We start from the raw sequence: 21,975 nt of genomic DNA, 5'->3' as shown, positions 1-21,975 counted from the left end.
AGCTGTCAAAACTGAAACATGGAGAAAAGCAACCGTATCTACCAGTTCTATTTAAATACCTCTTCCTTTAAAATAACCTTCTTTCTATAAGATACACAAGAAAAACTCATTTTATGCTGTATCTCATGCCAGGTGGAAAATTTGACTGGCTCAGGTGTGACAAAAAGAAAAGTCAGAATTGTCTTTGACACAGTCACTGCCCATCTTCCAATCAGGCTCAGAGAAGAGTTGACTAGACAGGAGGACAAACAAGGTGGCTTCAAGTCAAAGCACAGGTAGGAGATAGCTCGGAGAAGCCTGTATCACCTACTTTTTTGAGGCACTATTAAAACCAGAAGTCACGATCTGGTCACGTGCTGAAGAGCCTAAGAATGATTTTCTTGGGCTGGGCAGCAAAAGACTGGACAAAGTAACATCAGGTATGTGTTATTTTTTACAGTAAAAAAAGAAAGGAAGCTTCACTGGGAAGAATAGCTGCTTCTTTCAATGCAGCTCAGTCAAAGGGGTTTTGAGTTCCAGCAGGCAGCATTCAATACAACTCAATGACAAAAGGGCAGCTGTCAGGAGGTAGAGGACTGGACGATAGCCTGAGGGTCCTGTACCACACTCTATGCCCAACCCCACAACAGGATGCAGGCTTGTAGCCCTTAGTTTATGGGACAAGTAGGGAGGGGCCTTGGCTTATGAACAGTACCGCTGTACTTTTTGCATCCTTAAATGCACCAAAAAATACCAAAGTTTCCTTGCTGTTGGATATAGGAGAATACCCCTTCCCTGAATCCTAAAGTTGTATCACAGACATTACAAATGAAGCTTCAGACTTTGTCATGAAAGTGTCTTCCTTGCTTGTGTGTTCCAGCCAAAGGTAGATGACAACTCACTTTGAAGTAACTAACTACTTAGAATAGCTCCAGAAAAGAGCTTCTCCACACTTCTGCCACAGCCACTAACTTTTTGTGAAAAATAAAGGGAAAGTATTTGAATCTTCTTACTCAGCATGGCTATCTATTACAATTTGGGCTTTTGCACCAGCCAGCAAAAGTTGCAAAAATCCCTTTTTCCACCTACTTCTACCTGTGAAGGAATGGTTTTGATGCAATTTTTTGCTAAAGCAGAAGATTCTAAAATAAATTTTATTTTCTAGGATTCTAGAGAAAGTAAAAGAAATAGCACTTAACATTTGGGGGCTATTTTGCGATCTGCTGTTACTGTCAAATGAATGATTCTTTGTTTTTGGAGACAGGAAATGATCATCAGAAGTAGTAAATTTACTCATTTCGAAAGCCTGTTCTACCAGTGGTACAAACCCAAAGCTACTTTGAACAATTTATGGACAAACGAATGAAACTAGCCTGCAGTTCCTTCCAGCAGCAGAATCAGTGTCAGCAAGAGTTATGACCGCTTGCTGCTCCACACAACATACAATGATTGCCAGTGGAGGGTGCAAAATTATGAATAGCTCCATCTAAGCTTTGAAATAAAAAGGAATTATGTAATAGTTTATACAAAGTTACAAATGTTATAAAAATTAACATATTTTCACATTAATTCTTGCAGCTAAAATATCCTGGACCTAGCATATTGCAAAACACTACTGGTTATTTAAAATGGAGTAAGTAATCATTTACGTTCACAATTGAAAACTGGTTTCACATAATTCAAAATACTGTAGATTTTATGCAGGGCAAGACGTTATGCAGATGGGTTCCATGATAGATGCAAACGTGAATGAGAAACTTGTGAAGAACCGCTTATGTGGTACATAAAACAGTATTCATTATGCCAGGAATTTGCTTGCTCTTTTAAGCCTGTTCTGAACAGAAACAAGCATACTGTTCGGAAGCAGCAAGTTGCCATAATTATATTAGCAGCTACCACCTGTGATGAAGGACAGTTGCTTTGGGTTTTTCCTTGCCTAAGTAGTGCATTACCTCCCTCGCTTCCTACTTAACCAAATTTTAGTGGGCTGTTACCTTACTACTGCAAATACCTCTATTTGTATTGCAACTGAATACAACTCTTCATTAATTCTTCAGTTAAACTTACTATTCTCTATTAAGCTAATGAATAAAATGACCTCTGTAAAGCATCTGCATACTATCTCAAGAATTGCTTCTCTAGTATCCTTCAGATGGGAAGATGTTTTATAGGACAAGACATAAACGCACTTTAGTTTATGCTGTTTTCAGACACATGCATTTTCTTACATAAAGAAATTGTATCTAACAAATATTATATAATTTAACACAATTTTATGTAAATTCACATGTAGATTGGAACATTTATCACTCAAAAGATTAAAAAAACCCCAACAGTGTGCTAGTTTTGAACTCAGTCTTGCTTATATGGGCCACTAAGGATTGCCTATAATGGCACATTACTAAGTCACAGGGTATCACTTTACAGTGCATTACTTACTCTGCATTTCCTTCCCAAGTAGACACTGCATGTGCATTAAGGGGAGGGTCTCATTTCAACTAATTTTGGCATCTCAAGTTTTCTAAGCTGATCTCTTTATTGTCATTGAAGAAAAAAGGCCTCTTTGGGTGAACTATTCCTTATATTTTAGCCATCTCTTGCAGAATGAGATCCTGTTCTTTCTGTTTAACATACATGATGATGAGGGTAGCTACTTAAGACACTGACAATGAAATATAGATGTCTAAGTTTCAGTCAGACAACTCATAGAAAGCTATCTACATGGAAAACCAAGGTAGAGTACCTAGTAAATGGTGAATTCAAATCCTACTGTAAATTCCCTGTAAACACAGTCCCTTAGTCTCTGTTTCCCATATTTAAAACTTGGATCCAAGTGGTGTCCTTCTGAAAGCATCAAAACCAATAAACACACTACCAGCAATTGAGTTGCTCAGATACTGCAGTAAGTTACACATACAAAATACATATATGTGTATCTGTATGCATTCACAATGTATATGCACAAAGAACTATAATTAGTATTAACAAATTTATGGATGCTTAGGTATTTCCTTAACTTTACAGTCAAAATAATTTTTGGTTAAGTGTGTATCTGAATTATCTTTGAAGGAAAAAACTAAGATTAAATTCAAGTAGAACTCATTTCTACTGAACAACACTTGGGACCCCAAACTCCTGTACTACAGTATGCATAAGGTCTACCTTATGCAACAGGTTTAACAGACCTATTGGATTTCTTGGACCTAACATGAGGCGTTGCTGTTTCTTGCTTCTTATTTCCTTGCTGATCAACTCCCGTCTCAATTTATGCAGCAGAAGTGCCCTCTCCTGCAGCCCAATCCCACGTACCAGCTGTACCAATGGACCAGCATGTCATTTGTTGAGACCTCCTGTGGTATTCTTTTTGCTATTAGAGAAGAAGAGATGCCTGGAGCTAAAAGATGACGTTACTCCAAATGGGAAAATGAACAGGTAAATCCAAGGTTTAGCTGATGTGAGCTCAACTGAAGTCTGTCTCTCTCTTGCTTTCTCTCTCCCCTTTTCATGTGGTACCACAAAATGACAGGCTGTGAGCTAAGGAGAGGACAAGCTTTATATTTTTCGTCCTCCCTTCTCACAATTTTTACAGTATACTATCCAGTTGGTCTTCATCATCAGTTTAAGCTGTTTTATTAAAAGAAATTGTAATGAGACCAGCTCTCACACCTGTAAGAAACTAGTAAGTTGTAATACTGCTATTTGAAAGCTGCTGGCTAGGACTAACACAACAGGAATAAGACGTGTGCCTGCCAACATAGTGCTCTTTGGTTAAAAGGATGGGCACTGATACTGCTTTGCATGCTGTTGCCAGTCTCTCTGTAAAGATGAAAAGCAGCATTTATACTGGCAGGATTTAAAGACGACAGCATTAGCATTCAACTCATACATGCTGCAGAGAGAAGAAATGTGATTATTTTCCTTTCTAGCTAAGTTGTATGTGCTGTTATGCCATCTCTTCCTCTTTCTCATTTGATAATTTTGTGAATGAACACTAAAGCTCCCAGTTATGCCTTCCCTTCTATCATGTGTCTGGTTTTCCTGACTGCTATTTTTCTTCCAGCTAAAATTAAGAGAAAAAGGGGGAAAAAAAAATTAGGCCAGACCTATGATACAGACAAAAGCAGTAACTGTGCATGGCAGCAGAATACTTGGTGACTGAAATACATAACTGAAATCTCTGAAAATTTTTCCAGTTTGCTTTGGACAATAAAAATACATGAAGTTGATACAGATCATTAAGTAAAGATTTCTACAGGAAAACACCACAGATGATGATACTGGCCTGGGAAAAGAAGGTTAGATTAACATATCTCTATTTTGAAAAGAAAACGTTGCTAGAACATTTACAAAAGAACAAATATAATGCATTGTATTCAACACAAAAAATTGACTAGCATCATACTTTACAAGAAAAACATTATAGAAAACATTTAAGTGTTACGTATTAACAACTAATTAATGTACAAATGTTTTATCCCCAAAATCTTTAAGAAAAATCTTTCAGCTTTATACTCTAGTTTTGTACTTTTATCAGAAACTCCTTCCATGTGGACAAAGAGCCATGGGTGGCTGGTGAGTCTCAAGTAGCAGTGAATCTACTACTTCTTTTCAAGCCCATCCCGTTTCCACATCCTCTGCGTGTCACGGAGATGGGGACTGTGCATTCCCACATGAATTTCCCAAATTTTGTTCCTCTCATACCTGCAGGACCAGCCCTTTTCTGATATCTGGTAGTATCTGCACTTACAGAAGAATGGCGTAATTTGCCTTAAAAGTGTAGGAGAGGCCCAGACATTTAATTTCTCTTTCATGGGAATCCACTGCTCCATCAGGCTCGGACATCTCTAGTTTTCCCGTGTTTTTTAAATCTCCAAGACAAACATTCTTGTAGCATTCCCTTCCTCCTCCTCCTCCTCCTCAAACAGCCAGCTTTCCTGCATTTTGTACTGACTGGTTTATGTAGCTACGTGAATGTGTTTACTCTTTTTTCTACCTTTAGGTTCAGACAGAGAGGTGGTTCTGGTTTACTTTTTCAAGCAGACTCTTCCAATTTTTCTCCCAACTCATTGCAGTTGACACCTTACAATAAAGACAGTCTATTCAAGAAGGCTGTTCAGGCAGTATGACAGAATCCTTCAGGACACCAATATAGGTATAGGTTCCATTTCAAGGAAAAAAAAAAAAAAAAAAAATTGATTTCCCCTATGGCAATTCCAAAGAGCCTACAATTTGGCGCTCTGTGCTTGTAGATCATTCACACTGGCTGCACAGGATGGGAAGGAGGTTGTTTCTCAGCTGCTTTATGCCAGTTTTGAGCTGAAGTCCTATTTTTTTGTTTACAGCCAGAGGACAGCTTACCAAAGAAAGGAAAATTGGACCTATGTAGGTGAAGCTTCCTCTCAAACTCTAAGATGGTTGTCAGGGTTCCAAGAACCACTTTAATTATGCTTTTCTTTGTTGCAAATCCATGTCGTTTATTCTCCCCTGCCTCCTCCAAACTCACCTCTATGGCTCTTCCTTTCAAACTGTTTCCTGCCTCTCAACCCTCAAGTAGCTCAGTATTTCAATACCTTTTAGAATTAAAGAGAATTCTCAAATTCCTTTTACAATGATGTGCTTTCTTTTAGCTATGTCTACATAGATTTTGGTACTCACACTTTTAAGTACTCCCATTTCACAGCTGAATCACTCTCAGTAATAATCTCCTAGAAATGAAGGTGCTTATTCCCCTTAATATTTGGACAAATCTGCTAGTTTTTGGCATAGATGAAATCACAGATCACAATTCCACAGAAACAACCAGGTCTTCTTCTGGTCTACAGACCTGAAGATGACTTACTTTCAGTTGCCAACTGCCCCCAGTTAATCAGAGACAACATCTACTAATTTCACAGAAGAACATTCAGTCTCATATTTACTTTACAGACGTCTAGGTGGAAACACATGTTAATCTTACTGTGGTCATTCAGATCTAGCACATGCTGCACAACTTCACAGTGAAGGTATAACTTCAGCTCATCAATTCCACTGCACTTTCTAGAGCAACATTCATCTTCGGTGAACAGGTAACAGAATAACTTTAGCTCTGCTATAAAAAGCTAGATTTGGGAAGCACTCTTCAATGACAAAAGGCTAGTGGTGCAGCCAAAAATAAAACACCAGCAAGCATTCAAACCTCACTAATTTATCACTCTTTGCCACAGCATCTGTGTCCCTCAATATTAACCAGCATGTTATAAAGACTATTTGTGTAGATACTCTAAGTCATTTGTTCAAAGACAAAATGCTTGCAGGTTTCTGATGGAAAAAAGAGACTGATGAGCTAAGAGTATTGCAGGAAGTGATACATTTCCCAGGAATCACATTTCCCTCATCTGTGTGCTGGGAAGAGTGGTCAAGAATTCTCTACTGTGCTCTTCCAGAGTTTAACATCTATTGACCAGAAGTGACGGAATCAACCATTCTTATTTTCAATAACCAGAACAGAATAAAAACAAAAGACCTAAACAGAGAAGACTGGAACTTGAAACAAATGAGTATGTTCCACAATTTCACATATACGAAATAAGAGCAAGAATTAGGCCAACTACTAAGAGAATGACTAGAAATGGGAACAAGAATTCTTCAATTGGACTGTATAAGGCAATTCCTCCCACAGCTGAGGTACCCCTGTTCAGTGCACCAACAAGTTGAAAAGTCTGTTCCTGGTACTGACAATCAAGATTGAATAGATATTCTGTCATTCACTGTGCCAGGAATCTGGAATTTCACTCCTCCACCCTTCCCCCTCCACCACCCAAAGAAGCCAAGAGCATGAACCAAAAGCAAGCTGCGGTCATGCTAGGCATGCTATTTGGTCACAAGAACCTATTATCCTCTAGCCCAATGCATACATCCATATATAAGATACTGATATGGTCCTCTGCTGATAAATTAATGTGATTTTGAGTTTTGCTCCATGGACCCCAAGTGGTAATGCTTCTTAAACAGGGCCTGGTTGTTTTCTTTCTCTACCCTATCAGACCTACTATTAAGTGCACCTACCAGAACAACTAGAGCACCCAGCTTGTGCTTAGCTTGTGCTAAAAACAGCAACAGAAGATTGTTTTAAAAATAATTCCTGATGCTCAAAGTTTTCATTAAAGCTGCTTGCTTGTTCACTGAGGAAGATTTTTGCAGTCCACTACTTTTTAATCAAGTAGTTTTACCATACTTTTTCTTTCAGTTAAAGTTACTCTGGTCCTAGACACCTGTTTTGTGCTTAAGAAATAGACAACATTTACTCCAGCAAAATTTCTTACTCCCTTTCGCCTAGGCTACAGAAAATAAAGGGGGAAAAGAGCTGCAAACTGTAGATGTGGTCCAAGTTTTAAAAACATATTTGTTGAGAGTTCAGCAGAAGTCTGATTCCTTAGGAGGGAAGTAGACTAAGACGACGACAGCAGTCTGCCTCTCCATTAATAGATCTAATCTTTTATCTTGTAAGGAGTACAAGTTAACTAACTCAATCGTCAACATAAAGTTGTTGAGTCAAAAAGGCATGCTAGCACAGTGTTGAAAGAGAGGATCTCTTAAGAATAGATTTCTCAAGTCAGCAACCTGGTGATTGGTACATTCCATCTTGAAGTACTACAAAAATTGCATGCTTTTTTCATTCTGTAATGCCTTCAATATGTACGGCTGTAGACTTCCGTTCTTCAGCAATATATATATTTTCTAACTGCTGAGTTCTCTCTCTCATACTATTTATGTACTGTCACTTTTTAAAATTCCACACAACTGGTGGAGAATTCTTCATTTATTAGCACCTTCTCATTCTCAGTAATTTTCCTAAGTTTGATGGAGCACTAGATTTCCAAGAAAGAGAAAAATAAAATTATGTTCCTTACCTGAACTTTTGTCTTCTCTGAACAGGGATCTGCTGCTCTGCCAGGACCCACCCTGTGTTGGTTGCATTCAGCAACTCTTTTTGTATTCTGGCTTCATGGGGTTGGTCAATGTCTTTCTCATCAGAGGTTTTCTGGTTGGAGAGAGAAAGAATTGCAAATGTACTCTGCCTAGTACACATTTTTCTCTTGTGCCTCTATTCCAGCAGGATGACTCATAGTTTAAATCTGTTTATTTTTCCTTGCAATTTTACAGCTTTGCACCTCTGTCAGTAGGGCCTGGAGAGACGTCTGCAGTTCCACCTACTCACCAGCTGAGAGGGCTACCAAACAGGCTTCCCAGCCTTGGTGGAGATGGGGAAAACCAGCAGTTTTCCAAGTCTGATGGAGCAGGGGATTTCCATTCAGAGAAGACAAAACTAATGAAGGAAACTGATTTTTCAACTACTTGTTATTTTAATCTGTCCACAGCAGTTTCAGTAACATGTAGGTTTTTTTCTGTCTTGCCTCAGAGTCCCTAGAAAAATTCTTCCCATCTGAGGGGTTTTCTATAGCTCTCAGCACTGTTAATATCTACTAGACTGAGAGCTTCAGAGAGAGAGAGAGATGTGTAATGACTTCTGGGATTAACAGGAAAGGTTGTATGTTAAAGAAGATTACTTATATGGCTGATTAGTTTCAAGACTGTAATTCAGCTGCTTAAGAGGATCTGAATGTTCTTGCTGTCAGAGAAAAGGAAAAGCAAAAAGTATTTTTATTTGAAAGACCACCATGCTTGTCCACTCTAGAAATAATCCTTCAAGGGAAACAACAACAATCAGTATTTGAGAGACTGGCAAGGGTTGAAGGAACTAAATCTGCTGTACCAAGCCTGAAAAATAAAAGCAGAACGTACAGATATGCTACCTTTTTACAATATTCACTACTTCCTGGAAAAGAGTTCTTTCATCAGTAGCGTAACTGACTTCTAGTCCTGTAACTCCAGATCTTGTGAGCAAGGGGGCTTGGTCTCTGCTCCCTAGAAAATAAAGTAAAACAAAAAAATCATTACAATTTAGAAGGAATTCCATTACTTCAGTCAACAACAATCGCTTTACTATAAAACATACAACTGAAAAGAAGTATGGAATACAACCTATTTTTATCTTTAACACTAATTATTATCACAATTAATTAAATGGTCTTATTTTCCTCTTGGGTGGAAAAGTTTTTCTTTTCACTTTGTAAAATTCTACCATAGTGGTAATCTTGCACAAATTCTCAGATATAAATAAATTTGATTCAAGAGAAATTTCACCATTTTACATGTACGAGAGTCCAGCTATTAGAAAATTATTTTTTAATAAGAAATATTAAAGGACCATATGACAGCTCACAAAGCGTTTTCATGCAAAATATTTATTTTAATTGCTAGCTTAGAGTAGTGCTTTGCAAAATGCTTTGAAGATTGAAAATGCTACATAACGTAGTATAGTTCTTTTTTCAGTACACTTTAAAACCACCACTAAGTTACTAATAGAAATGGAAAAACACGAGCAACTGCTCACTTAGTGCACTTAAGAGTGTCTACATTGATAATGTGTGAATAATAGCTAAATTCATATGCATGCAGGAACTCAGCATTTGCCTTCCATATAAAAATCCTCTATAAATGAATAATATGCAACACACACTCTGTCTTTTCATTTTCTCTATACAACACATAGTAATATCTCTGATTAAAGCAACAATCTGGAGTTTTTAAAAGGCATTCTACTTTGACACATTCTTAAGATCTTGAGAATTAAAAAAAAGTGTGCTTTCAGAAATAAATTTTAAAATGAGCACTGTAACTTACAAAGCAATAATAATACAAAAAGGGGAAAAAAAAGGTGTATCTCAATGTCAAGTCACTCCACAGGGAACTCAAAAAGTTCTAACCAAGAAAATATTGACAGCACACATCAATTAAAGCAAGGAATGTCACAATAACATTTAAACATACCATTTTATTTCACTAACAGAACCAGATCAGAACCTTTGTTTTTTCAAAATGTTACTGGGCCTCTTTACAGAGAGCTTTTTCTTGATAATTTATCAGTGGCACACACCTAGGGAGCCATAGTGGCTATACTGTGGAAAATCTCACTTACTAAGGTAATGAAGATTATTTTTTAGAAGATAGTAACAAGCATATAATACCAGAATAAACTTCACTGAGAATAGTAAGAACTTAGTTTAACATAATATAATATCTACAATACTTTGAAAAATAAACTGGTAAAAGAAGGAGCTGTTGCCTTAATGCTAAATTTATTTTTGGTAGGTTTCTGTCCACACTTAAATTTTAGACAGTATTTTGTGGTTTAATACACATTCACAATGCCAAAGAAACCCTGAAAGAAAGAGGACTTTTTTTTTTTTTTTTTGGTTTGGTTTGGGTTTGGTTTTTTTTTTTTACTAGCCTAAACCAGTGGTACTCAACCTTTAACAGCTGGAGAGCCACTTCTTTATTAAATGGAGTTGTAGAGCACCATAAAAATCAAGTATCAACAGTGTGATTTTTTTTTTTTTCCCCTCATCATGACACTTCAATGTGTGATGATGCTGCCTCAACATCATCACATATTGATACATCACGACATGACACATCAGCATCCTCTCTCCCAGCAGCATTCTGTCTTCAACCCCTTCTGGCTGCTAGGAAGGAGTGGGGTGGAGGGGTGGAAGGGGCAAAAGGGCGAGTTTTTCCCCATTCTGCCCCACAGCTGCTGGGTGGGAGGTGATCTCTACTCTTACCTGTGGGGGGATCCCAGCAGCTCCTTTTCTTTCCCCCTATGGGAGGGGGAACTTCAGCGACTCCCACACTGCTGGTCCATTTGCTCAGTGCTCCCCGCGCTGCCTGATAGAGTGGAGCGCCGATCAGACGCCTACATTGCGAGAGCCGCCTGTAGGGCCATGAAGAGCCACATCCGGCTCTAGAGCCACAGGTTGAGTATCACTGGTCTAAACAAAGCCAAAAAGGTACAATAGAATAAGGGCCCCTGTTTAGATCCTAAAAGGATCAGATAAAACCACAAAAATAACCCTTAAGTAAAATATAAAACATACTGTCTTGCTTTTAACATTTTCTACTTGTAGCTATCCAGCAACTTGAGTAGGAAACTAAAGGCAGGTTTTCCTCTTTATACTTTCAGAATACTGCAGGAGCTTGTCCACAAGTACGCAAAGATATTTTGCACATGCGTATGTTATTTGTGGTTTACAGCCCATGCAATAGTTCTTTGGAAGATATAAGCAGGAAAACTCTCTCTATGTTTAATATGGCCATTCATCCAACAGTCAACAAGACAAAATGAAATGAGCTAAATAGTAATACAGATACTCGATTATATTTTGCTTGCTACTGTTTGATTACTTCAGAATAAGAAATAAGCATTTTTGTAAAATATGTTAGGAAAAAAGAAATAGGAACCTTGGCTTGAGAGTGTCCTGTCTCTATCAATCACTATAGCACCAGTGATTTCTTTTTTATCAGCATTTGGCAGTGCTGTGTCTGATGAGATGCAATAGAATAAAGCACAGATCGGATCAAACTCTGGGTCTGGTTCCAAATCTCGTCTGGTTCGAGCATGTAACTCCATACTGATGAGGGTAAGGTGTTGGACCTACCAACAAATAAATACAATAAGTTAGTATGTTTTGGAGCTTTCTTAAAAAAATTTAAGAGGAGATTATTAGTGCAAATGAACTCACTGCAGACATTTATATGGTCATATTATATTGTAACTAAAAGGTCAAACCTGAAAATTAATAGAATTGATTAAACATGCACCTCTGGATGCAAAAAGCATTGTCTTACAAAAAAAAAAGATTAATCACTTAATACATTTTTATACTCAATTCTTAAAATTCAATATTTGTTTCTGAGCACTATCTTCTACCAAAAGCAGAAAACACAAACAAACAGAAATATTCCAACTTCAACAATTGTAAATTCCTGTAATGTTTTCAAACAGCTTTGCATATTGAGCTGAATTAAGTTTCTGGACTGATCAAGAACAAAGAATCACTTTATAATCTATATCTTCCTTTCCCTCCCTCACCCAAGATGTGCAAACAAGCATGAAGACTAAGTCATGTTCAGGAAGATATGAAGAATAGCTAACTTTCCCTTCACTTACGTTAATGAACTTCCACATCATGTTGCTACAGCTTTTTGCAGAATGGTTTGCAGTAAGAAAATGCTAATCCCTATATATTGTACAGTTTTGACTCTACAATAAATACTGTAGTATTTAATACTGTTTCAACGCTATGTTGTTGCTCTGTTGTCTTGCATAATACAGTTGATAATGTGGACTAATGGGCAAGTTGGAGGAACGACAAGGGAAAAGTTACAAATATTTCTGAGTATGTAAGCTGCCCTGGGGGCAGCCTGATTTCCTCTAGATTTGCAGCCTAAATCATTACAGACATCACTGAAATGAAGTTTTACTATCAAGCTCTATCTCCATTTCCTGCACAATCATTAGTTTCTTGTGGCTCCTCCTATGTCATCTACTCATCACATAAAACTTCTATCTCCCCATCTCATCTGTAAATTGATCAGCAGCTAATTCCAAGCCACAGATGTGGTGACTGTCTGGGTTAGCAGCCAAACACAGCAGTACTATATTCACATTGTATCTCTTTCTCCAGCACCAATTTTGATCTCTCTTCCTTGGCCAATCACTGATCTACATGAAGTATGTAGATACACTCTTTGAGACATGTACCATTTTGTTAAATGTAGTAGAAACTGGCCAACAGGTTCAGAAGGTAACGTGTAGAGGTACAGGGAGGGCCTCACTGAACGATGCCAGATGCCTTGTTTCTTAAGGAAATGATCCATGAAAGTTATGGTCAACTAGTTTTTTGTAATGTTTTTACATAAAAACATTACTAAGTTTTATACAAAACTTACTATTTCTTGCTTCTGATCTTTCCCTTATTTTTATTTTTTAAAGGAAGGTTTACCACCTTCTAAAAAAACCCCAAAAACCAAACAACCCAACCATAGTTCAGTAGTTCAATACTATCAAATAAAGGCACTTAGAGATCAAGCTAGAACTAGTAGAGCAACTCCTTAAAGCTGCAGACATCACACACTGATTAATTTTAAGTCAGGCAGGGACCAAGGAGGAAAAGATTTTTAAATTCTGCCATTAAAAAAATGGTCTGATAAACTATCATTTTATAAAATAACATGTAACAGTAAATTACCTCATGTAAAGATTTTGCTTCCTGCAGGTTTTCCACACTGACTTTAAAACCGTAAGTGTTATTTAAAGATGGTCCTTCAATCTGAGAAGTCTCTTTCTTTGGAGCGCCAAGGGCAGCAAACTGATTCTTTGCGGGGGGAGGGGAGAAAAAAAAGGCACAGTATAGTATTGAAAAAGCTACACGTTGCTAAATTCATATGCAATATTAAATACAATTTTATCAATGAAAATGCGAATGCTACACTACAATTACTAAAAAAAAAGCATTCACAATCTCCTCATGTCATTTTTCAACAGGGAAACAATACTTGTATCTTTCTGCCTTTTAGGAGTAATTTTAATGAAACCCCATAGTAAAGCAAGAGGCAGTTTGAAATACTTTTTTTAAAAAAAACCCCAAAACCAACAAAAAAACCCCAAACCAAAACACAAAAAGCAAAAAACCCATACACTGGCTTTCTTAGAAGTCGAAGGACAGGGGAACCAGCAAATCTCTATTCTCTCTCGAGCAACAATTCATCAAAACCCTCTGTTTCAGTCACCACTTTTTAAGGCACCGAATTAAGGGTACAGTTAAGTACCCACTTGAACTGGGTGAATACAAGTATGTGAAGAACAAAAGAAAAGACTATTGGGTCATTTTGGTAATGCACCTAGCCGACCATCCTGTTTCCAACATGGGGAGCAGAAACGCTGTTTAGGGAAAACATAAGAGTCTAATCATTTTATACGATCCATTCCCTTTCTGCTCTGTCAGCATGCCATTGCCATTCACTGCCTACCTTGTTTTCAGAAAATGCCTAGAATATTGTCTGAAAACTAATACACACACAGAGATACATAAATATACACGTCTGTGTATACACACACACATATTAAAAAAAGGGAAATGACAATAGAAGTTAAAAAGGGTGTTGTAACTAAAAGAGGAAAACAACACAGTGTCTCTTCAGTGTTTTATTAGCATCTCACTACCCTAAAATATAGAACACACTCTCAATAACCAACTTTCCCCCCCCACAAATTAAACTGATTTCTTCTTCCTAACTGTTAGTGTATGTTGATTCTACAGCAATTACACACCACCATTTTAAATGCATTTTCAAGATCTTAACAGCAAAAGAAAAAAACAACACAGAAGAAAGAGAATGGAAATGTGTATGTGTGGCGTAATAAAAATACATCTGTACATAAAATCTTAATTTACCTTCATCTGTGTAGTTAGAAGTACTCTTCGAAGACCATCAGTATTATTTCCCCTCTTGTGGTTCAGTTTCTGGGCTTTTGGTTCTGTGAATACATATGAGTGCAAAACTGCTTAGCCTCAATAATACTGTCTAGACATTAAACAACATGCTGGAAACAACCAGAGACATTTGGTTAACATTATAAACAACTATTATATATAAACAAATACAACTTTATTCTCTGTCCAATCCAAAGCACAACTATTACAATTTGGTATTTATGGACATTTAGGAATGTATAGTACAAGGCCAGTAAGTTACCAAACCTCACATGCTTATCATCCTGAACGCTGCAATGCTATTCACCCTCTATATTGAGATTATGTTTGGAAAAATACAAGCAATATAACTGACAAGACTTCAAAATCCCCAAAATACGCTATACTTTTAAATTAAGTTTTTAACTAGCACTTCAGAGTTCAGATACTAGAGACCATCAGGAAGCAAGAGGGTGTTCTGCTTCTAGACTTTTTTTCATAATTCAATAGTTACTTTAACAATAATGCAGAGGCCTTTTCCTTTCCAAACGTAGTTTTAAAACATTTTTGTGGAGATGTAATTATTTTCTCATTATGTCAAAAGAAATACAGTTTGGTTTGGTTTTTTTTTTTGTGTATCATTGGGATCACTTAATGGATTTACCTGTGGATAAAGGAGTAAACCCAAGAACTTCAGGTACTCCATCTTGATTTTTTCTCTGCACAATGGGTGTACTATGTAGGCAAATGGATTCAGAATTTCCGGGATCTTCATTAACTGGAAATGGAGACGTGTCAAAGGATGTCCTAACGTCCTCTTGGGTGGATGGAGAGTTTTGTGCACTTCCAGCAGGTACTACATCATTTCCTTCCACAGAAGACAAAATAATATCTGGACTTTTCCACTCTGTGTCTTCTAAGTTGGACTGCTTGGGATCTGGAGATGCTACTTGCTGCCAAGGAGGAAGTACTGGAGAATCTGGTGAACTGTAGTTGACATAATAATCTTCCTCCTCCTCCTCCTCATCATGTTCTAGTGTTGAAGTAGTAAGTGTCTTACTTTCAGATGGAGTTTTATTAGAGTCTACGTCATTTTTAGTACTTATAGACGTTCCTATAGTGCTTATAGACTTATCACAGGTTTCCTTGGTTTGTGTTTTTGTAGTTTCTGCCACAGAAGGAGGAGAACTCTTTGTAGGCACAATAGGTCTTTCATCTTCCAGGCTAGGTAAATTAAAATCCTTAGCTGCTTTTACTACTTCTAGAGAATTCTCTTCAGACAGTACTGCAGAGCTGAAATTCTCAGCTGCCTTTTCCAGCTCAGCAGGATGATTCTTAGGCAATTTCTTGAAATGTTCATATTCTTCTTTGGCATGAAGCCATATCTGAACTTGCTGTTGGCTTGGAGCACACTTGCATGGCATTATGACTATTTTTTTGTCTTCACTAGTTTTATGGCTATTACTTTCTCTTTTATTAACAGTAGAGTGACCATAACGGGGAGGAGACCCTGGTCTAGGACTTTCTGTCATTGCTGAAAATGCAGTCTTCCAGAGTCGTAGACCTTCTAGTGAGAAGTCCCCCTCAAACTCGAGCAGGTCATTTGGAAGTCTAGTTTCCACTGTGAGAAGCCGTCCTCCAATCTCCCTGTGAAGAAAATAGTTTGAATTATTGTTTTGCTCTAAACTGCATCGCAGGCAGTCCTCAAGATGATATACAAGCAGAGCCCTGCTAACTAGTTTTCTCACTATGCAGTTCCTGTGGGCCGTATCTTTCTTCTACAAACCAAGCAGGCACATTCCCACTTTGTACAATAATATCAAGCAATAAAAAAACCAAAGTGTCATGAATGAAAACGGGTATTTGCACGGGAAGTACAGTAAGTTTCAACTTCAGATATATGTATATCAGGTGGGATCTTTCATGCATCTGTGCCACGTAACAGCATAAAATTGTTTACAGGAATAAATTCAATTTAATATAATCACAAGCATATGTAGACAGAAATGCATTTAACACTGTACCTTGGCTTTTCTGGAGCATCTGAAGGATTGCTGCAAAATGGTTCCTGATAAATAGTTTCTGCGAGATCATGATCTAGCAAAGTTGCCATGATTTCTTCACGACTGGGTGGGGACATGAGAGGCTTAAGAATGTGAGCAGTACGGGGTGTAAAACTTCCATTCTTTGATTGTGAGGGAGAACTGGTTGATCTTGGTGAACTATCTGGAGTTGGAGTTAATGCCTCATTGTTTCTTGAAACATATAATTCTAAATCCTCAGAAGCTGCATCTATAAGTTCACCATCAGGAGAAGACAATATGGATGTAAAAGAGGTATTAACTGAATCAAGTGGTTGACAGGGTTCAAAAGTGGTTTCTTTTCTAATGTGGCTTTGAATCCAGTCTGAGCTGGTTGTCTGAGGAAGGTTAAGAAATCTCTCTTTATTTACTGTGTTTCTATTCAATTTGAATTTTTCATTTAAACAGACCTCAGTCTCTTGCATACAAGAGGTATCGATAGAACTAGATCTAGAAGTTGAAGGATGAACGTTTTTCCTCCATTGGCTATGGCAGTGGTTCTCATTACTATCCAGTGAGGTTTTCTCAAAAAGCTCAGGGCTCAGGGAACCAGGTCTTATCCATTTACTTGTGCTTGAAGAATGCTGCTTTTCTTCCTCAGATTTTTGGTCATTATGACACAGAAAGTCATTTTCTGTTTGTCCAGAACCAAGATCTTGAACTGCATCACTCAAGAATTTCTGGGGCAAATTTTGATCCGCTGGGACAAACTGGCTTGCAGAATAAAAACTGCAAAATCCAGTTTGCCCTATAGTATTAATATCAAAGTTGTAATTGTGGTCTGGAGACAAGCTGTCTTCAAGTGAGTAGCAGCTTTCAAAACCGGGGTCTGAAAAAATAACAGGGCTGTCATCAGACACAGTGTGATCAATGCGACTACTGATCTGCTGGCTTAAAGACTCCATTTTTGAAAGTTTCGGTGTTTTTTCTTTAGGTTTTGTATTCCTGGGAGCACGAGATTTTCTTGGTGATGTGACTGACCGTGACCTTTTGATTGCCTTATTCTGTTCAAGAGGGCACGGTATATTCCTGCTCAGCTGTGCTTTAGCTGGTAATGGTTCCTGTGTAACATTTGCATTCTGAGCTTTCTGCTGTCTCTTCTGGAGCAATTCTTTCAAAACAGCTAGGCCAGACTGTCCTTCACTGAATGCTGATGGGGCCACTATAGTCCTGTTTTTATACTGGGAGATGGGCTTTTGTTGCATGGTTGTTTCTGATGGAGACCTTTGTTTTACCGTTTCAGGTTTAAAATGTGACATATCCAAAATAAATCCTCTCTGGTTTTGATCCCAATTTAACTGTTTCACTGGACTCTTCAAAGACGTTACAAAACAGTTCTTAGGCAACTGAAGTGGCCCAGGGCTATCCTCAGATGACTTAAGAACAGAAGAACAAGGATCAGAATGCTTGGATGCCTCTGGTAAACAAAAAATCTGCTGTTGATTATTGTCTTTACAATGCAAATAGTTAGTGGCATGTAACTGATCCATCTTCGCTGTGTCCAAAGAGTCACGAGCTTCATTTAATTTGCCAGCTGGTGGTAAGTATCTGTTTTGCAAATTTTTTATCTCTTCTGCTTTTGCAGAAGTCTTATCTTTAGAGATGCGCACATTCTGTGTTACCCGAGTTGAGTGATTAGATGGATCAAATATGTTTTGAATGAGAGCAGAATCCTTCATTCTAAATATAGCACTTTGAGTCCTGGGCCTTTGAGAGCTCATTTTTGGTACTTCCCTTCCAGATGCCACAGGAGTAGATATGAGAGATGAATGAGGGTCTTCTCGTGGAGCAAGTAAACACTGTGCATCTACAGGCTTATCAATTTCCATCAATGGATGAAAACAGCCTGATGAATTACCTTGTGCATCAGCTGCTGAAGGGAGCTGTGCTGATGGTAGATATCCTGCTGAATAGCCAGGAAGAGGACCGTCTTTCCGGTTATGAAGTGGCTGCGAGTTAACAGAGTTGTAAGAAAACTCAGGCAGATCTTGACGTTTCAGCACAAACTTCACTTCTGCAGTAGAGCGAGTATTTCCTTTTTCATCTTTAAATACAACACGCTTTCTTGAGGACACTTTTTCAGCTGTTTTTTGTCTTTGTTTTGTTCTAGGTTTCTTCTTTCCATCTTCTGCTGTTTTATCAGCCTGATTAATCTTTTTCTTTTTCTTGGCAGATACAGTGGGGCTAGCAAATTTCTTTTTACATTTCTTAACCTGAGTTTTTGCTCGACTATTTTTTCCTACACTAGAATTAACAGTCTTGCTGTTGTACATATTGGGCCCCCTACTAAATAAAGCTTCTCTCTCCAGGTTCGTCAAAATTTCTTCTGCTTTTGGATCAGTGGGAGACCAGCAGCGAGGCGGAGAGGTGTTTACTGGGCTTGTGCTTCTCTCGGAAAGAAAACCTAACTTAGACATAACATCACTATAGTTATAGTCACAGTCTTCAGCTTCAGCATTGTAGGATGGTGAAGGAGGAGAAAGAATTGTATGAGTCCTTTTTCTGAAAGATAAAGTTCTTTTAATATTTTTATTACCTGTTTTTTGTGGTTTTCCAGCTTTTTTCTTGGTTGACTTATGTTTTGCTTTCCTTTTGTGACTTTTCTTTGGTGTTAGTGGATAAATAGGATATTTGGTTGCAGGAGAGTCAGGAACTTTTGGCCAAAAGTCCTTTAAAGGTGCAAGCTTTTTATATAAGTTCATCTTTTCCTCTGTGAGTACTACTCTTTCCTCACTAGAATCTACTTTCCCTAGTTTAACAAGCATATTTTTTCTCCCTCTAAATCTATTGATGATAATATATTTAATAATAACAGGTGGCAATTTTTTAGAAAGTTTTCTACGCTTTCGAGACTTCTGAGACCCATCCGAACTTTCAACACTTTCTATCGGTTGAGGTAGATTAATTTTTGAGTTGTGTGCGACAAAACTTGATTCACTGTCTTCAGTCTCATAATTTACCTTCCGTTTTGTTCGGAGCGTATATTTATTCCCACATAATCCAAATGACTGCTCGGTTTCAAGAGATCCATCTGTGAACTGGCAGTCATTATAATTAGCAGTACTTGTAGGCATTTTGTTTTCAAAAGCCTCAAGAGGAACTTGAACTAAGTCACTAGGTAAAGCACTATCCTTATCAGGAATGTTACTACAAGCATTACCTTGTGTATAGCAGCTTTCCTTCACTGATGCAACATCATTTACACTTGCAGGCTCCTGATGATTGATAAAACTATGTTTCTTTTTATTCAGCTTCAACCTGGACTGTTTGTTGCTTTGCTGTAATTTATATGTCACGGGCGCTAACTTCTGCGGTCGACTGAGACAATTAGAAAGAACAACACTAGGAAAGAACATATAATGTGCTGCTTGTTGACTGAGGCTTGGCTTTTCTGCCTTATGCTCCTGAAATTCTTCATACCTAATTTTAAGCTTATTAAGGCCACCTTCATCAGTGTTATTTTCAAGTGAATGTACCACAGTTCGACTGCCTCCTGAACAAGACACCAATTCACAATTTTCTGTAACTGTTGCTGGAAAAAAACTATTTATATTTGCACTGCTGGATTTTTCATTTACTTCAGAGGACATTTTACCTTTGGAGTGGCTGGAGTGGCTCAAATCGGAAAAGTTAAATAAGTTTTTATTCAACATGCTGTCACCAATGTGGCGGCCCACATGCAGAAAAGAGACATCTTTTTCAGCTTTTCTGATGCTAGTATACTTCCTACTAGGTATCTGCCTGCTCACTGATGAAATATCATCTTCATACTCAAAAATATTATTTTCACATGAAGGAACTGGGAGAGTATCTTTCTTGTTACTCTCTTTGTGAGAGTTTTCTGCATGGGTACTATTGCTGAATGGAGTTGGGTACTTTGCTGAGTAAGTGCTTTCTTTTGTAAGAGCATGGACTGAAAGTTCAGGTCTTGTTTCTGTGTTTGGTTGCGAGAGATCTTCTACTAAATCCTCATTATTCAAAACATGGTTAGAAAGGGCACTTGTGTGTTTACACTGAAAAGTAATTTTAGCAGACGATGGGGGTTCTAGCGTAGCAGCATCTTTGTGAAAGATTGAGGTCTTTACAGACATTTTGCTTGTTGCAATGACGGAGGAGTGAGTTCGAGAACTTTCATTATTCAAAGGATTGTCTGAAATGGAAGACAAGCAATTTTACTCTAGTTTTCCTGTAAAAAAAAAAATAACCTAAGGCATTAACTATTTCAATGACATTTTCCTGAAAGCCCTCCCATCCAAAGAAGAAACAAAACTCTTCTAAATCACATTGCATTTATGATCATGACATCTACAGACCCCGAGTACATGAGTTGCTTTATCACAATCACATCGTCAGTACATTTGTGTGTCAGCCGCTCTGTCAGTTACTCCTAAATGGTAGGCTTGCATATAGTTGCCAAAGATTTCATGCTGATTTTCTGAAAGAAGGTGTCTAAAATCACTTTCAGATAACTAAATACAAACAGACTGATTTCTAGAAAAGCTTGTATCCTGCTTTGTCCCTGAGAAATGTGCATACTCATTGGCTCTGAAAAACAAAGAACTTATTTAGATGACTTTCCCCATATAGAAAAGTCACTGCACAGAAAGCTGAAGTACTGTCTTACAACATGACAAGGGCTTTGTATTAACTGTCCTGTGCGCGAAGCATAGGTAGTTTGCTGTGCTTTAATAAAGCAGAGCAATCCACCAACCATTCCGGTGTTTATGCAAGAGCTCACACCATTTAGGTAGATCATGAATTCATATCCATGCATTAACACTCCCACACAGATCTGTGACCAGCGTGTACTGCGGTAACTGTCCTGTGTAGACTCATCACATGATACCTGGGATGATTTCTCTCTCTCTTTCACTGATACTTTCACCACATTTACTGCAGGGTGAGTGTAGACAGGCAGGTGGGAAGTAACAAACTAACAGCTGGTTTGCAGCCACTGTGTGCTTGCCCAAAACCACAACGAACACCAGGTAATTTGAAGGAGTTTATTCCTCTGCAAAGAGGCAGTTACCACAGAGCTCCTGGCACAAAGCAATTTGTTCATGTGTCCACATCTTTTAGCTGAGATGTTGAAGGGAGGTAGGAGTTATGAAGCATTCTGTATGACCTAAAAGCAGGCGCTAAACACTGTTGTACTAGATGGGGGATCCTTTGGGCCTTTACTGTAAGTCTCAACCAATTTGGAGATTATCTTATATTCATGCTGCCTTCAGCTTAGCAATTTATTTGTTGTTGGGTGAGAAAAATAAAGGGAAGTCTCAATCTGTTTCTAATAACATTTTCTAATGCATATACAGAGTCCCTGAGCTGTGAAACACAGCTAGGAGATGCTGCCTATGATTCTTTAAGGATAGTAGTCCACACGAAGAATGAGGATGATTAACTGAAAAACCAAGAAAATGGGAGTTTAGTGAAGCATCAACACCACTTGGAAGATACCTGACTATTCAGATACAAAAATTGCAAAAATACTTGTCAATCAGTCAGATGTTATGGACACAGATTCATGTGTGGATGAGCTTTTTCTACTTTAGAGGAACTGG

The 21,975-nt window shown here is 37.9% G+C and overlaps 1 protein-coding gene across 2 annotated transcripts in view; it reads right to left on the bottom strand.

Moving 5' to 3' along the window:
- REV3L (REV3 like, DNA directed polymerase zeta catalytic subunit) overlaps positions 1-21,975 on the bottom strand; it is a 133,141-nt gene that overhangs the window by 27,171 nt on the left and 83,995 nt on the right. For both annotated transcript variants that reach the window (XM_075706686.1, XM_075706687.1), the window contains 6 exons: positions 16,358-20,564; positions 14,998-15,980; positions 14,316-14,398; positions 13,110-13,235; positions 11,320-11,512; positions 8,772-8,883 (listed from right to left, as the gene is read on the bottom strand). In XM_075706686.1, coding sequence (XP_075562801.1) covers positions 8,772-8,883; positions 11,320-11,512; positions 13,110-13,235; positions 14,316-14,398; positions 14,998-15,980; positions 16,358-20,564 — 5,704 coding nt within the window. The remainder of the gene's footprint in view (positions 1-8,771; positions 8,884-11,319; positions 11,513-13,109; positions 13,236-14,315; positions 14,399-14,997; positions 15,981-16,357; positions 20,565-21,975) is intronic.

This window comes from Pelecanus crispus, chromosome 3 (genome assembly GCF_030463565.1).
Source record: "Pelecanus crispus isolate bPelCri1 chromosome 3, bPelCri1.pri, whole genome shotgun sequence".
Taxonomy (NCBI): domain Eukaryota; kingdom Metazoa; phylum Chordata; class Aves; order Pelecaniformes; family Pelecanidae; genus Pelecanus; species Pelecanus crispus.
This window is presented reverse-complemented; position numbering and strand designations above follow the sequence as displayed.